Genomic DNA, 16,687 nt, shown 5'->3' on the forward strand with positions numbered 1-16,687 from the left:
CCTTCCATGTATCATTTCACTCATCCATCCCTTCATCCATCCCCTCATCCATCCTTTCACTCATCTCCATTATCCATCCATCTATCCACCCTTTCACCCTATCCATCTGTACACTTATCCATCCACTCTTCATCCCATCCATCCATTCACTCATCCATTCAGCCATTTACCCTTTCACCAATCCAGCCACCTTTCACTTACTAATCCTTCCACCCATCCACTCTTTTAGTCATCCATCCATCCTCCCTTTCTCTCTCCATCGACCCTTTCACTTAGCCTTCCTTCCATCCATCCATCCACCCACCCATCCATCCATCTACTCATCCACTCATAAATCCATCCATTGCCCCTATCACTCATCCATCTATCATTTCACTCCTTCACACATCTATTCATCCTTTTGTCCATCTACCCTCCCTTTCACTCAGTCATCCATCCTTACACCCACCCTTTCACTCATATGTCCATTCATTCACCCTTGCACTTATCAATCCATCCATCATTTCACTCATCCACCTACCCCCATCATCCACCCACCATCCACCCACCCACTCATCCATCCTTTCACCCACCCACCATCCAATCCACTGATCCATCCTTTCACCCATCCACCATCCACCCACCCATCCATCCATCCTTTCACCCACCCACTCATCATCCATCCATCCATCCTTTCACCCACCCACTCATCATCCATCCATCCATCCTTTCACCCACTTATCCATCCATCCATCCCTTCACCCACTCTCCATCCATCCATCCATCCTTTCACCCACCCATCCATCCCTTCACCCACTCTCCATCCATCCATCCTTTCACCCACCCATCATCCATCCATCCATCCATCCATCCATCCATCCATCTGTCCTTCCCTTCATCATCCATCCATCCCCTCATCATCCATCCATCCTTCCATCCTTCCCCTCATCATCCGTCCACCCTTTTCCCTCATCATCCATCCATCCTTTTCCCTCATCATCCATCCATACTTCCCCTCATCATCCATCCATCCATCCTTTTCCCTCATCATCTATCCATCCATCCATCTGTCCTTCCCCTCATCATCCATCCATCCTTTTCCCTCATCACCCATCCATCCATCCTTCCCCTCATCATCCATCCATCCTTCCCCTCATCATCCATCCATCCATCCTTTCACCCACCCCCTCATCATCCATCCATTCCCTTATCATCCATCCATCCATCCCCTCATCATCCATCCATCCACCCTTCCCCTCATCATCCATCCTTTCACCCACCCCCTCATCATCCATCCATCCATCCTTCCCCTCATCATCCATCCTTTCCCGTCATCCATCCTTCCTTTCATCCATCCTTCCCCTCACCCATCCATCCATCCCATCCATTTATCCTGCCCTTCATCCATCCATCCTTCCCCTCCATCCATCCATCCATCCTTCTCCTCATCCATCATCCTTCCCCTCACCCATCCATCCATCCTGCCCCTCATCCATCCATCCTTCATCCTTCCCCTCATCCATCCTTCCTTTCATCCATCCTTCCCCTCACCCATCCATCCATCCCATCCATTTATCCAGCCCTTCATCCATCCATCCTTCCCCTATATCCATCCATCCTTCCCCTCATCCATTTATCCTTCCCCTCATCCATCCATCCTTCCCCTCATCCATCCATCCTTTCCCTCCGTCCCTCATCCTTCCCCTCATCCATCTTTCCCCTCATCAATCATCCAGCTACCCTTCCACCCATACATCCAGCTATTTACATTTTCTCTGCATCCTTCCCCTCACTCATCAATCCATCTATCCTCTCTCATTATCCATTTATTCAATCTTTCATTCATCCATTCACCCTTTCACTAATTCATCCAGCCATTCACACATCCCTTCACTTACACGCCCACCCTTCCATATTAATTTTGAGCTGAGCCCTTTTAAGAAGAGGCCCATCAAGAACTTCACCCTCGCTGCAGGGGCCGTTCCAGGACTGGGATAGAAGCCACCCAGGGCGGAGACAGGATCCACCACAGGGGGGGACAGGAGCCATCACAGGTGGGGGTGGACTGGAGCCACAACATGGGGGGACAGGTGCCATCACTGAGGGGAGGGCAGGAGCCATCACAGGAGAGGGAACACAGGGGTGGGCATGCAGTATTCTAGTATCATCTTGGGCTCCTCTCCTGCACAAGACAACGAGAAGACAGGCTCTCTGTTCAAAATGCCATCCCCCACTGTGATGTACTGTACTTACAGGAGATACTCCGAGAGAACTGATTGAACTGATTGTCCTCCATACTTTGTTATTCAGTGTGGGTGCGATTGTGCCATTTCTTTATTTTCTTACATTATAGCCTGCATGTTTGAAGAACCGAGGTTTGCTTACAATTTAGTGACAGTAATTAAGCTATGTGAAGAGAACCACGTGGCGCCTGGGTGCAATCCGGGGTGTAATCTGGCCGAGTCTCGGATGTTTGGGGCCCTGGGTAGAAGTGGAATGTGTGAGCCCCCCTCTAAATAGCAGATACAAGACGCATTCAGGGCTGTTTGCATGTGAATAGATGTCGCTGCTCCGAAGCTGCCGCCCCTCCCTCTCAGTCACCTTCGAGCACCTTTTAACAGCTCATCAAGGGCTGGAGGTGTGAGGGTAGCCATCCCGCTGTGCCTCTACAGTGCTGCTGGGGGTCTGAGCTTTCATACAGCATCGGAGTCAAGAAGGGAGGTGGGGGGCAAGCTGTGCCCATTTAAAATTACGGACAAATGCGGAAATGCTTTATTTACTTTGTGCGCGCTGCGCTCCCGTTTTTTAATGGTGGACGCGTTTTTGATTTAGCAGGGTGGACGGCGTCCACCCTGAAAAACCCTCAGAAATAAGTGGGGGGATGCCGTCCACCCGCGTGGTACCCCGACTCGTGCCCTGGTCAGGAGTGTTCACCTCAAGTGTTGCTCCAGATGCCCCTTGGTACACGTGCCACCACCAGGCTGGCTGAAGTTCACATCTCTTGACCCCTCACCCCTTGCTAAAGAGGCGCTTTTACGATGGTACCCCACCTGCTTCAATACCGCCAATGCCCATTCTGGCCTACAAAAGGTCGGGCAGATGCCCCCGGGAGTCACGTGCGTTTATTGTGAGCTGCCAGGGGCGGGGGGCGGCTGCAACAGCTGTCACTGGCCTGAAGGAGGCGCCCCCCCCCCCCCCCCCCCCCGCGCAGACGTGGAGCCCCATGGGTGTTGTGAGGGCGAGGACAGGCCCTCCTGTTAATGGTGGTGCGGTAGAAAATGGCCTAACCAGAGCCCACTCCAGCGCATCACCGATTGAAGCAGTGTCCGGGCACACTTGGTTCCTTGTTCGTGAACTGAATCAAATGTTTGAATGTTGGCTGGAGTATTTTGTCGAAGAGTCGAATGTTAGTAAAGTGGTGGAAAACTGGAATGGGTTTTGGTCATTTTAGCTGATGTTTTCAAGCAAATCCGTAAAACTCAAATTTAGCAACAGCTTTGCCAAAAGTTGCTCAACTCCCATTTAAAAGGATAAGAGGCTTTGAGGTGAAACTATGTCACATCCGAGCCTAGCAAAACAAGAGCCTGCGAGTTGTGTGATAGCAACACATGTTGCTCGCTGAGCTATCTAAACCCCAACACTGCTGACTCAATCACTGCCTCGCCTATTTCTATAGGCTACAATGTACATGTCTCAGTGAGAATGCTCGTTCGGGGCAACCCCCACCCTCGTTTCCTTCATGTAAATATCCCTGTTGCAGTTTTAGCACACAGCAGAGACCAGAGCTCTGTATGAACACAAGCAATGCATGAATGCATGAATGAATGAATGAACACAGGCGCCCGGGCGGCCAGACCTACCCTGCAGGATCTGGTACATGCTCCAGTAGATGCGCAGGCAGTTCTTCTCCTTCTTCATGCCGCGCCGGCAGCGGCAGCTGGATAGCGCCTTCTGCTTCAGCGCCTCGGTGGCGTTGCGGCACTCGTCCTTGGCATCCACCTTGCTGAAGTTGCCCTCCTTGCCGGCCACGCACTGGCGCAGCGTGCGGTACTTGCTGCTGCAGCTCGCCTCGTTCAGGCACTGCTCGCTGGCCCTCACGCAGTCCAGGCGCTCGCCGGCGGCCGGCAGGGCCCTGACCTCCGAGCCGGACAGCAGGACGTCTGTGGGAGAGAGGAAAAGCGCTTATAGAGGGCACAAAGACTGCAAGGCGCTCAGCGGCTGAAAGCTATCGACACAGAGTTCAAAACAAACACAAAGGCACACAGGGCTCGAGACAAGCAAGCAAGCAGTAAAAGTCATCCCAGACCCCCACACTTCAAATCACGGCACGGGTATCGCACTGATGTGAGGGTTAACCTAGGGACCGAATAGGGCCAGAAGTTTCGAAAGTAGCTGGCAAACGATGCGCAGGTATGATGGCCTTGGCAGGCCCTATCCTGTGTGTGATTTGCCGTTGTGGTGGGCAATGTGTGCACATCTAGCTGACATCTGAATCCTCTCTCGCGCCAGGACAGTCTTGACTAGCAGTGCGCGTTACAAGAAACCATATAACATAACATAACATAACACTGAAGGGTGGGAAAGTGGGTGGGGGGGAGAGTCATCCAAACTCATGCTGGGAGACAAACAGTGCAAGTGCAGAGGAAGGGCCCCCGCGGTGGCTGGCAGCAGGCTGGAGACTTGGCATAGATTGCACGCTAGGACAGTACGGTGGCACGCGCTTTTATATATAACAGGGGCCGCCGGGCAGCTTTACCTCGGACATGATGAAAACATCGTAGAAACCCTTATTTGTTCCGTGACCACCACGACCACGCTTCACGGACTGGGTGGGCTGCTGGCTAAATTATCCACTGCAAGTAAGGTGCGGACAGACTTCTAACCTCGGCTTATTCGTGAGTAACCCCCCCCCCCCCCCCCCACACACACACACACCAAACAAATGGAGCTCTTAGAAACAAGCTCCCACCCACTCCCATTATTAAGCGCTTTTTAAAAGACCACATTGGACACGGTGTGTATATTATTGCCCGCTATTAGACTGGCCTATTGCACAGGGCTGTTCCAAGCAACCCTGCACATGGTGTGGTGCATGCCAGTACCCTGCACACCTGTGTGAGTGAGCATGCGCCAGAATTGACCGCCTTTACCTGAAGGTAGCATACATAGGCGCTGCAGCTCCATGAAAGGCGGCAGCTGTCATCAGAGTGTCGGGAAACTGGGGAGCGTTCTAAGAGTTCATGCGTTTATTGCGCACAGGGCTCTCCTCCAAGGCTGATGTGGGACACTGTAGGCTGCCCATCTAGAAAATGCGGGTGCTGGAGCCAGAGGTGCTAAACTTAGGTGTGTTACATTTTAAGGCGCTAGAGCACTGAGAGCTATTTTTTTGTATCATAGTTGTTGCTGCATGGCCCCTGCGAGCACCAGGCTGGGGGCAAGAGAGGACAATAGGTGCACACAGGGCTTTAAGTGACATGAAAACAGGGTGGGTGGTCTCTAAAAGGGGCGTGGTCTGTGTAATTAGGGGTGTGGCTTAACCATATAAATACCCTTTTCTGATTCCAATACTTTGCCACCCGACCAGTATTTTGGGTCCTCTGAGCCTTCTGTATTGCATCCGTATATATGTAATACAACTTACATTCACTGAAAGTCAGCAGGACTGTTGGTTTTGCCAATGGTTGTTATCTGTTCAAGATAAGTTTTGTTGTAAATTATACTAAAAATATGAGAGACTATGAATTAAACATTATTGGGGCCTGTGAAATGGGTAGTGGCCTTCGAATGTCCAAATCACTCCCATTATGCTCACTCTATGGTACATATGTAGCCCTTTTTATCTCCATATCTCAAGCTGCTGCATATTTTAGACTTCCTTTCCTCTTCTCAGTCTCTCCTGAATGCACTTCTGTGCATCGCATTCCCTTCACCAGCCCCCAAAGACACAACGCCCCTTACCACCTGTGCCTTTTCTTTTACTTTCACCTTGTCAGTATTTTGAAACGGTTTACATCCTTCACACACATATGCAAAGAATCACAATTGCAACTGGAATACGAGACCTCTGCCCTGGGCGCTCTTCAGAGAGGCCAAGGATTGGATACCTATGTATTCAGCAGACCTGTCTCACCCACTGATGCACTGGCAGAAATGTTCACTGTCAGAAACTCGTGCTCCCTTCCGCCCCAGTCGGAGCTCTCAGTCTTGACCCGCTGTAAACACCTATGGAGGGCTGGGTTTAAAGCATGCTCTATACTAGAGTAATGTGCGACACGAAAGAAATACAAGGGCCCTGGAAATAGCTGGCACTCTTTGTGGGTGCATACAACCCGTGAAAAGCAAACAGGAACCAAACCGCTGACATGGATTGCCTTAACAATTTTCACATTAATTATTCATAAATCGATCAGTGTTTTTTGCCAGCAAAGTTAAGGACTGAATATAGGGCCCGATAGGGGCCCGTTACAATGTCTGTTTTAATTGCAGCCCGGTCTGAGACACACTCTGCCCACTTAAAGCCCCAGATATGCGGTGCAACCTCTGGGGGGTCCTGGGCCCTCGTGCAAGCAGTGAAACTAGGCCCCCAGAAGGTATTAATACTGGTATATATGAGGGGTAGTATACCCATTATCCCCAGCACCCCGGTGTCACTGCACATGCTACCCTGATGTGATTTACAGGTCTCCGAGTTCCTCATTCTCTCGACTTTCCCTCTCGCCTCCCTATCACCCCCGCCTCTCAGATCCTCCATCCTTTTCATGCTCACCGCCCCCCCCTCCCCCACACCCTCTTCTGTCTCTCACTCTCCTCCTCTCCTTCCTAACTTCTCTCATTATTTCTCCTTTCTTTCTCTTCCCTGCCCCCCTTGTCACAGTCTAACCTCTGGGTGGAGACGACAGGGCGTGGTCGACACATCTGCAGGGAGGGACAGACACCGTGTAACCTCTCGGCGGAGGTGATGAGGGGCAGTGGGGGGGGGGGGGGGCACATTGTAACCTCTGGGTGGGTGGAGGTGATGAGGGGGGTGGTTGACACACCTGGAGACCATGGGTGTGGGGCGAGCTGCACAGAAGGGGTGAACCCGGAGGCAGACACTGGAGGGGGTGACAGAACACGGGGGAGGGCGCGCACCGGCACAAAGAAACCGGACCTCGTGAGGTGGTTCCAGGGGGTGCAGAAATGGGGGGACAGTGGAAGGGAGAGGGCGATTGGTGACAGAGGGCGCGCTGGGGAGTACTGCAGCACCCTATCAAACTTGAAGTAGTTTAGATGGAGGATAAACATTGTAGACGCCACTCGAATGTTTTTCGTCAGCCTGTTGCAGTGAGGTGTCGCTACTGCCCAGCACCCCCACTCTAACAATGATTCCAGCGCCACCGGGTAACAGACCTGGTGGTGGACGGGGCAAGGCTTGAGGGCACAACCAGATATGCGCACACCGGCAGGAACAGGAAACTGTCATGCTGCTCTAAATGGGCCGGTACTGGCCGGTACTGAGTACCGGCACTTCTTAGTTTTATCACTCAGAGTACCGGCACTTCTCCACTGCCGAGGAGAGTACCGGTACTCAGGAAGCCCTGGTGCTGGCGGCCTGTCTCTTACAGCCAGCCGAGCCCCTGCTGAATTCAGCTTCAGCTCCTCTGCATACCGTCTGGGTGTTCACAGTCATGCTGTGTTACAAACACCGAAATCGAGGCAGCCTCGTGACAGCGCTATTCAGAAAGCCGTGGGAGGTAACCATGTTCAAATGGCTTTAATCCCACCTGATTCCTATGTTAAGTGTCTGCTATTGTTTGTCTGCTTGCCAGTGATTGTTTTTGTGTGAGAGAAATAGGGGAGACAGGGGAGAGAATAGAAACACTCTTTAAAGGTATATGCATGCACGTCTGCTTGTTTCCTTCTGTGTCACTCGAGAATATATGGTATTGTGCCAAGCAACAGCAATTTAACTGGAGTGATGTTGCAAATATCACAAAACAAGGACATATGAAAATATCACCACGTTTGGCTTTCGTTATGTAATGAGTAAATACACCTTCTTTGTTTATTGAAAGACATTTCTAATGTGTTTTGGGATGTGCTGCAAGTTATATATAAGTCAAGATCAAGAAGCATGTCTTCCCCCAAACCTCGCCCCAAGCCCCGCCCACTCGCCACATTTAAATGAGAACCTGCCCCCCCCCCCCCCCCGCTTTAAAGCACTGGTCATGCACACGTTTAGAAACCGGTAACATGGCAACTTATAGGTGTTGTGGTGACATGTTCAGGGTTAGGGGGCACGTATATTTAGTTGTGCACGTGGGGAGCGCAGCAGAAAAAGAGGACATACTGACATATGCACATGCGTGACAGTGGCATGTACACATGTAGGAACAGGTGAGCCGCACGGATACAGCAGTGTGGCTGACAGGTACATGCAAAGAGACTGTGCCCTACTCTTATGCAAAGACACTAGACTCTGACGTGTAAATATTTAGAAGCCAGTGGTGTGTGATCTGGTAGCACGAGTGGTGAAAGAAGAAATACGAGGCATTTCCATGCGCACAGGAGATGCAGGTACACGCAGATGAATCGACATGTATATAGCTGGAAGAGAACAGTACGCACAAAGGAGAGGCGGCCTGCACATACATGCACGTGCCCGTTCAGTAGACCTAGGTGATGTGCACACAGTGAAGGGAGGCTGCATGCAGACACGTGGGGATCTGTGAGACAATGACGTGTGCACACACAGGTCACAGAGTGCCAGCTCTCACAGAGGAGACGGTGACCTGTGCCCACATATGCCTCTGGGAGATGGTTACCTATGCACACGAAGCAAAGATAAATGAGCATCTATAAGAAGGAAACGTATATCTAAGTGTGGCAGGTTTACACTTATGACATACGATTCACTAGCATGCACAGACATAGTAGCAAAGGAAGTAGTGGAGTGCCGTGTGCATGCATAGGAATATCTGAAACAGTGACATGCACACGAACAGGAAATGGTCAGGGGCGTGGCTATAGATGGTGCAGCAGGTGCAGTGGCACCGAGGCACGTAGGTGTTATGGGGCCACCGCTCCCCAATTATGCTAGTTTTTAATACCAGACCAAGGAAGAGGGGATACATTTACTTTTTGTATTATGGGCCATATCAACCCTCTGCGCGACAGACCCTGTACATATGTGGGACAGTAGTGTCTGAACATAAAGAAATAATAAAGACGGTACACGTGCGCTCAGGAGTAAGTAACATGTCCACATACAAGAGACACTGATATGGGCATGTATAGTGGGAAGCGTTGTGCTCATATAGCGGTTCGCGTAAAGGTGAGGTATACACAGAAGGATTATAAGAGGTGCACACATGAGAGCATAGGAAGTGTTGACGTGCACAAACAGGAGTGTAGAAGCTAGTGACGTGTACATTTGGGAGTATAGGGCGTGGTGACGAGAGCACAGAGAAATACAGTAATCAGGAGCATGTATATACGTAGGAGGCAGTGGTATGTGAACGTGTACGCATGAAAAAAGCAGTCCGACGTGCAAAAAGGAAGAAAGGCGCGCGCACATGGAGCCCATGGGTGATAAGACAGGCGACGTGCACACAATACGAGTATGAGAAACGCGGCGTGCACATATCGGGATACAGACAGGAGCACACACGGCTGTCGTGAGCAAAGGAATCTTTTGGGGGTGTTTCAGACAGAATGTAGCGCACAACTCCTGGAGGGGGACAGGCTTTGGCACAGACCAAGCACAGGTCACTCGCATGCGCACGCACAAAAACACGCCCTTCTAGTGTTTACAGTGCAATGAAATCCATTCACACATTGCAGGCCAAGTATAAAGTTTTAAGAAGTTTTTATGTTTGTCAATGTACCCATGTCAAATCGTTCTCCTTCGTAACTACTCATCAATCCATCTATCCATTCACCCGTCCCTGCTTTTATCTCCCCATCTATCTCCCGTGTGTCTGATCTATCTATCTAGTGACCTAATGTGAACCAATTCCACCTAGAGGTCGGTCTCTTCCCAGTGCGCCCCTCTGTAAGGCCCACCCCTCCATGTATGCCTCGCCATACACCGGCCTGGGCTGTGCCTTCGTGTTTCCCCTGCGCCGGTTCCTCGAGCTTCTCTTTGACTTTTACCCTCTCTGTCATGCTCTCTGTCTGTTTCTCGCTCTCCCGCGCCTCGACTCTCCTCGCACCCAGCTCTAGGGTCTATGCACGGGGCGGGACAGCCCCGAGAGATGACTGAAGTTTCGCTGCTGGGGGATCCCTGCCTCTGGCTGACATTACATCGCATATGTGTACCCGAAGGATGCTCCGAGGTGGGATAACAAGACAGCAGGCGGCTGTCTGTCAGCACTAACTTCACAGGGACCGGCAGCGCACCTCAGCCCCCACCGCCGGCGCTGCCTGTCACTCACCCATCATCAGGGGCAGCAGGAAGACGAGGGAGGCGCGCAGCATCTTGCAGTGTGTCCTGGGGTGTCCCGCCACAGCACACTTAAAAAAAGCCAAGCGAATTAAAATCAGCAGCCAGATGTCCGGGGCCAATCCTGCCAGGGGTGCGAGCTCAGATCCATGGGGTGGGCAGAGAGCGGGGTCCCGGCGCCAGCTCTGCCCGGTATGCACGTCCCTGTGCCCCGGAGGCACTCCCGATCCAATGCCAGAAAGCCTCCTCCGGGAGACGTGGGTCAAGGTGTGCGGGGTTTGGAGTCCCGGTCCTGCTGGCGAGGGAGCCCTGGTCCTCTCTCCCCGCGCGCTGTTGAAGAGTGACTCCCAGCTCCTGCTGGAGACTCACTCCCAGCTCCTTCTCCTCTGTGCCCGGTGGAGAGTGAACCCCGCTTCCGTCCTGCGCTGCAGGCTGGTAGAGAGTAAGTAACCCGGAGCCTGCGGGGGAGGAAGCCCGGGTCCTGCCCTGCTCCAGTGCAGTGTGGCAGAGACTGGTCTGAGCTCCTGTCCTGCTCCGTCTGCAACCTGGTGGAGAGTGATCTTAGTCAGTGCCCTTCTGTGTATCCAGCATGGGAGGGATCCGGGTCCTGCGCTGTTCCGTCAGCAGCCCGGTAGAGAGTGAACCCTCCTGTCCTCCACTACAGCCTGGTGGAGAGTGGTCTCGGCTCCTGCCTGGTGGAGAGTGGTCTCAGCCCCTGTCCTCCACTGCAGCCTGGTGGAGAGTGGTCTCGGCTCCTGTCCCCCTCTGCAGCCTGCCCAGCTTTCCTCCACAGGCTCTGAAGAGCGTTCTCCAAGTCCTGCCCGCCTACTTTGTAGCCTTGTCCAGCCCTGGGTTGGTGGAGCTCTGTGCTCTGTCCTGTTCCGCCTACAGCTGGTGGAGAGTGTTCACTGTCCAGAAACCTGCCCTGCTCGACTGCCGCCTGGTGGAGAGTAATCTCCGCCCCTGCTCTGTATCCCGCAGGAGAGTGAGCTCTGCCCGTCTCCTGTCCTACTCCGCCTGCAGTCTGGTGGAGAGTGATCTCAGATCGCGTTCAGTCCTACTCGGTCTGCGAGAGAGTGATCCCAGCCCCTGTCCCGCTGCGCATCCGGCGGAGAGTGCTCCCGGGCCCCGCTGCTGCGCCCTCAGCCAGGAGAGAAGAAACCTGCACTCCGCGCTGCCCTCCCCCACCCTCTCCCCCTGTGAGAGCAAGAGCTGCCGCTGCCCACTGCAGCCCCTAGGGCCATGCCGCCCCGCCCCCTGCCCCTCAACAGATGGGGTGACCAGGGCCAGCAGCCTCCCTGGCAGGGAGGAGCACACAAGGGGTCTCCCTAGATTCACGGGGGTCTCCAGCTCCATCTCAAACTCCAACGCTGAGATTTCTCCAGAGTATTTCAAAACTGGATTCAACAACAATCCCAGTAGATTCGTCTTTTTGGCGTTCAGTGGTGATGCCAGGGACGCGTAATTAAGAAGCATGAGGGAGTGTGGGGGCAGCTATTGGTCCACAAAGTGTGTGCGCCGCGATCCGAACAAAGCAGGCGCAGACACAAGCAAAGTGAGCCATCCGTTGAACTAAGTGTCTGCACAAGAAAGCCCAGCGAGGCATCAGCTGAACTAAATGCCTGCAAATAAACTGAAAGTGAGCCACCAACAGAACCAATTGCCTGAAGAACAGGAGGCCGGTAGGGCTGGGGAATGGTTGACATAATATGTACAAATGTACATCAAATACGAATCACTAAGTAAACTCGCTTCGAGCTTATGCTATCAGGCTAACTATCCTATCGTGTTATACCTTGTGCACATATTGTTGTTTCTTAAAGGAATATCGTTAAAAAAAACATAACCCTTATCCGATTGTTCTTTTCTTGGCTAATAAAACGGTTTGGGCAGGGAGCTTTCTCTGCGTCCTCGTCATCTAATTATTAATGAGGACTACAGGTCCCAGAATGCAAAGAACGAATCCTGGAGTTGAGGAGCTACTCGCCCGTGCACCTGGGAAACGCGAGAGATCGGAAGTTACGAGGGACGCATTCCTCTATTTTGTAAATGGCAGTTGAAGAGGTCGTTGTTACGAAAGGTGTGGGTTGTTGCACTAAAGTTTTGGTGCCTCACCAGAGAAAAATCGAGTATTCTTTATTGAACTGTGAAATTTCAGAGCACCTGTTGCCGATAATTGATATGGCATCTCTTAAACTGATCTTAAAAATTGCCCCCTCTCAGTAGGGTAGACATATTCATACTCAGCGCCCCTCAGGATGCATGTTTACTGGGAGATGCAAAAACCACAGTTGATGGACAGAATGCAGAACAATGTCATGCATTCACCTCAGTGCAGAGATCTGGGCCTAAATCCATCGTTTTTTTGCACTACACACCACCCCAGTTCAGACATGGCCATATGCAAATCAGTCTGACCCTTTGCCTCATGGGAACAGTCCAGCCGGAACTGCCAAGCCATGCCTTCCCTGGACCGGAATCAAGCTCCGTTCATTACCACCCCCTTATGTACCACTTTTGGCCCATAAGTGTGGCAGGGTATGCTCAGACGTGAGTCCCTTGCTCACTTTGCCACTGGATTCAAGCAAGCCGGGCTGAAGACGGCTGGAATGCCAGAAACCGGTCCTCGGAAGCTTGTTTCCGGTCCAGGGAAGGCATGGCTTGGCAGTTTGGGCTGGACTGTTCCCATGAGGCACAGGGTCAGACTGATTTGCATATGGCCATGTCTGAACTGGGGTGGATGAGTGGGCTAAAGAAGGTGATGGATTAAACCCAGATTTTTGACTGGGTGTGAGTGTTTGATTGGTTCAGATGCTCCCTCCAACCATGTTTACTGGGAGACACATCTAATTAGAATGAATATTTTCATATTGAGTCAGGAGATACGGCTTGAATGATAGTACAAGTCAGCCTTCTGGTGTCAAGCACCTCTCTTCAGAGCGCACACGATAGGCGCCCCTTCACAGAGCGTACATATTCCAACCGTTGACACGCTCGTTATTGTGTTCTTGTCAGCACGAGCCGCCTCGTGTTAGGGTGCATGAGAGTGCTTTTCTGCAAATGAGTGACTGGGGAGTATGCATGTGTTCCCTTAAGTGCCACACCTGTCTTGAGGATTGCACGTGCTTCCATCCACCAGCAGCACACCACCTCACATCCGAGTCTATGGTTTCCTTTCAGTGACAGAGAGTAGGTGTATTCCCGGAAGTGACTGGCACCTTTCATGAGTGTGTGTCACTGTTCCCGGCAGTGGCAGCCTCATCTCTCATCAGGCCGTTACTTGTTCGTCTGAGGTTTTTTTTGTTGCATATATATAGCGCAAACTCGACCCAAAGGTATTGAGCGCTTTACATGAGCACAGTATTTACATTACATATTCAGGCACCGGGAGATTAAGTGATTTGCGCAGAATCACAGGAATGTGGACGCGACCCCGAGGCTCGAACCCTGGTTTCAGCACCGAAGTCTGCAGTCTAGCCGACGGACCACATCCTCTCTCCTCTGAGAGTTAGGGACCGCTTATTAGATGTAAGTGTATACGTTCTTAGCCCTGACTGACAGCTCTCGTGAGACTGGGCGCTCCTCTCAAGTGCCCCTTCTGTGTGAGGCACCTCTCTTGAGAGTGCCCCTTCTCCTCCCAGTCCGTTGTTTTCTGCTCTCGACCGCACGTGGGAGTTTGCCGAGCGTACGCGTGCCACAGCGTCTCAGGAGGTCTCCCCTCACCCCCGGCTTCTCAGACCCCATTAAGCCAAGGCCCATAGATATCTGGGACCTATTGGACACGCGGGGGCCCTTCTCCACAGTCTGGGAGGAGCATCATTTTGCACTACGCCACAGCCCTCTTTCTCAAAAGCTTTGTTCTCCGCGTCAGTTCTCTGCTCTCGGCTCCGTGCGACTGTAGCTCGCCCTACCCGGAGCCCATGCACCTGTCCTCTTTTCTGAACACCTTCACCTGGTACCGGAGAGGCTGAGTCAAGGGGGCGGGGCCGGAGCTGGTGATTCTCCTTCTCTGGGAGCAGCACGCGCTGCCTCTTTCCGGACACACTCTCGCAGCGGTAGTTGCAGCACATCTCTCTCTGCTTTCATTTGATGTTCTTTTCCTTTCTCGTTTGCCTGCGCTGCCTTCTTTCTTCACCAGACACGCTGTTTTCCTTCCCTTGCTACCACAAACTAAAGCGTTCACGCACTTGTGAAGTTAGAGGGACGCAAAACCACAACCGAAACGGCTCCGAGTCCAAGTGTTAGCCCACCCCCTACTGGTAAGGAGTTTCCATGGCCGTTTTGGAAGCGGCACACGTGAAAATGTGCAAAGCCGCTCGCTCGAAGCTCCCGGGCGGCGGATGCACTTCCCCACACAATACCACTAACAATTTGGACAAAAATCAGTTTCGAATCTTTTCAAAAGGCTTTTTTCTCCAATTACATACAGCATCTTTATTCCCTTATACTTACCACTTCCTTTTATTTTCCCTTCATATTCTTTACACGTGGAGCCCCAGTCCTATGTATATATTACAGATTTGCTGGTACACGGTGTTATTTTTCTAAGATAACAATTTTTACAATTAAGCTGGGAAGAAAATGCATTCCTGTGTTGCTTTATATGACGAGACACTTCTGATTGCCCGAGTAGGAGGGAGTCTCAAGAGATAGCTCGAAGCTCTGTACACATACTGTCAAACTAGCAAAATCTTCATGGTGTCAGTTGAGATGAACATTCAGCTACATCTCTATGTGGATAGGCACGCACTGGGAAAGGTTAGCAGAATTAATTGGTGTAATCTTGGTTACTGTTACATTTTATTTTGTATACGATTTCACACTTTCCTAACTTGCAGTGCAGGCTTAAAATGCTGCCATAAAACCAAATAAAAAGCCTCGGTTTTTACACATTACCAGATTTGATCGAAAAATGCATTGTAGGCAAAAAGGAATGTAGTAATTTCTTACGAATACGACTTCAAAATCTCAAATAGTATTATAGGCATTGCATCACCAATGTAAATGTAAATGTATTTGAGCTTATATAGCGCACAGCTACCCGCAGTGGGTTTCCCGGCACTTGCTTAGAGAACCCGTCCTGGTATTCCCCTGTGAGATAACCCCGGCAGGGTATCCACAAGGTGAAAGCCAGGCATCCCGCCGCGAGGGGCCGTTGTGGAGATTAAGCAAGCTATTGCCCAGAGTCGCAGAGTGTGAACCCGTGAGTCGAGAAGGCACCGGAGCGAGAATTATTGAGTCAGTGGAATTTTTAGCCCAAGGGCCATCTCAGCTTCCGGGTCTGCCGCCTCTAACCCCTGAGCCACACTTCTCCAATCCAAACCAAAGACTTTCATATGATTGATCCTGGCTTTCTGAAGTACAGCACAACGTCACAAGGGAAAGGTGACATATCCAGTCCCGTGAAAAACAATCATTGTACGTACAACTGAACAGCCAGAAACAGCAGTTAACATAATCAAAACTAAAGTAACAATTGCCCTTGTCGGAGACCAAGTGCTTCTCTTCCTTGAGATTAGTAGCAGTGTCTATATAAGTTGCATCAGAAGACTTCCTCCAAAAATATATATAATAGTTTCTGCTGCTAAAGTTCCAAGTTCTTCCTTAAAATATTTTTATTTAGTTATCTATGTGAGGATGTGGCTTAATGGTCAGAGCTTCAACGTTGGAACTGGGGAACCAGGTTCAAGTTTCGGCATCCACTTAACATTCTGCCAGTCTGGGAAAATTACGTCATCTCCTTGTGTCTACCAAAAAAATAAATGTGTCCTTGTGTAATGTAACTGGTGCTCATGTAAAGCAGTCGAGTTCGGGCTATATAAAACTGCAAAAAAGAAAAAAACTTCAAGCCCAGGACACAAGGCAAATAGCTGTGATAATGTAGCTTTATGCTCAGCTTCAGTGGCAATATGCCAAATGAGATGTCCTAGACTGCCACTTTCAATATGGCCAGGCAGTTGCCGATGTCCCCTGGGAACAAGCCCACTCTCTACGCTTCCCAGCCCGCACAACATCCGCGATGCGAATGACACTGACAAGACCATCAATCAAGCTCTTAGGGTTAAAAGACCCCCGGCTGCATTTATTTACATTTATATACAAAACACACTACAATCATTTTAGACCCGATAGCCCAACATTGTTACAGCTTTGGTTACAGATATTGAGTCCTAGCCTTAAGAGAGATGCTGCCCATCCATAACTAAGATTATTCCTGTGCATCCATGGAATCAAATTGTTTACATGTAAGCTCATGACTGGTAGCAGTGGCCTTTACTCTTAACC

The 16,687-nt window shown here is 51.0% G+C and overlaps 1 protein-coding gene across 2 annotated transcripts in view; it reads right to left on the reverse strand.

Moving 5' to 3' along the window:
* The window catches only part of GFRA1 (GDNF family receptor alpha 1), a 414,744-nt gene extending 403,146 nt beyond the window's left edge, over nucleotides 1-11,598 (reverse strand). The window contains exons 1-2 of one of the 2 annotated variants that reach the window (XM_086922901.1): nucleotides 10,395-11,598; nucleotides 3,840-4,139 (exon numbers count right to left, since the gene is read on the reverse strand). In XM_086922901.1, coding sequence (XP_086779027.1) covers nucleotides 3,840-4,139; nucleotides 10,395-10,437 — 343 coding nt within the window. In that variant the 5' untranslated portion in view covers nucleotides 10,438-11,598. The remainder of the gene's footprint in view (nucleotides 1-3,839; nucleotides 4,140-10,394) is intronic. The other variant, XM_086922903.1, reaches the window with a different exon arrangement.
* Nucleotides 11,599-16,687: the final 5,089 nt, after the last annotated feature.

The sequence above is a fragment of the Lissotriton vulgaris genome, chromosome 5 (assembly GCF_964263255.1).
Source record: "Lissotriton vulgaris chromosome 5, aLisVul1.2, whole genome shotgun sequence".
Taxonomy (NCBI): Eukaryota; Metazoa; Chordata; class Amphibia; order Caudata; family Salamandridae; genus Lissotriton; species Lissotriton vulgaris.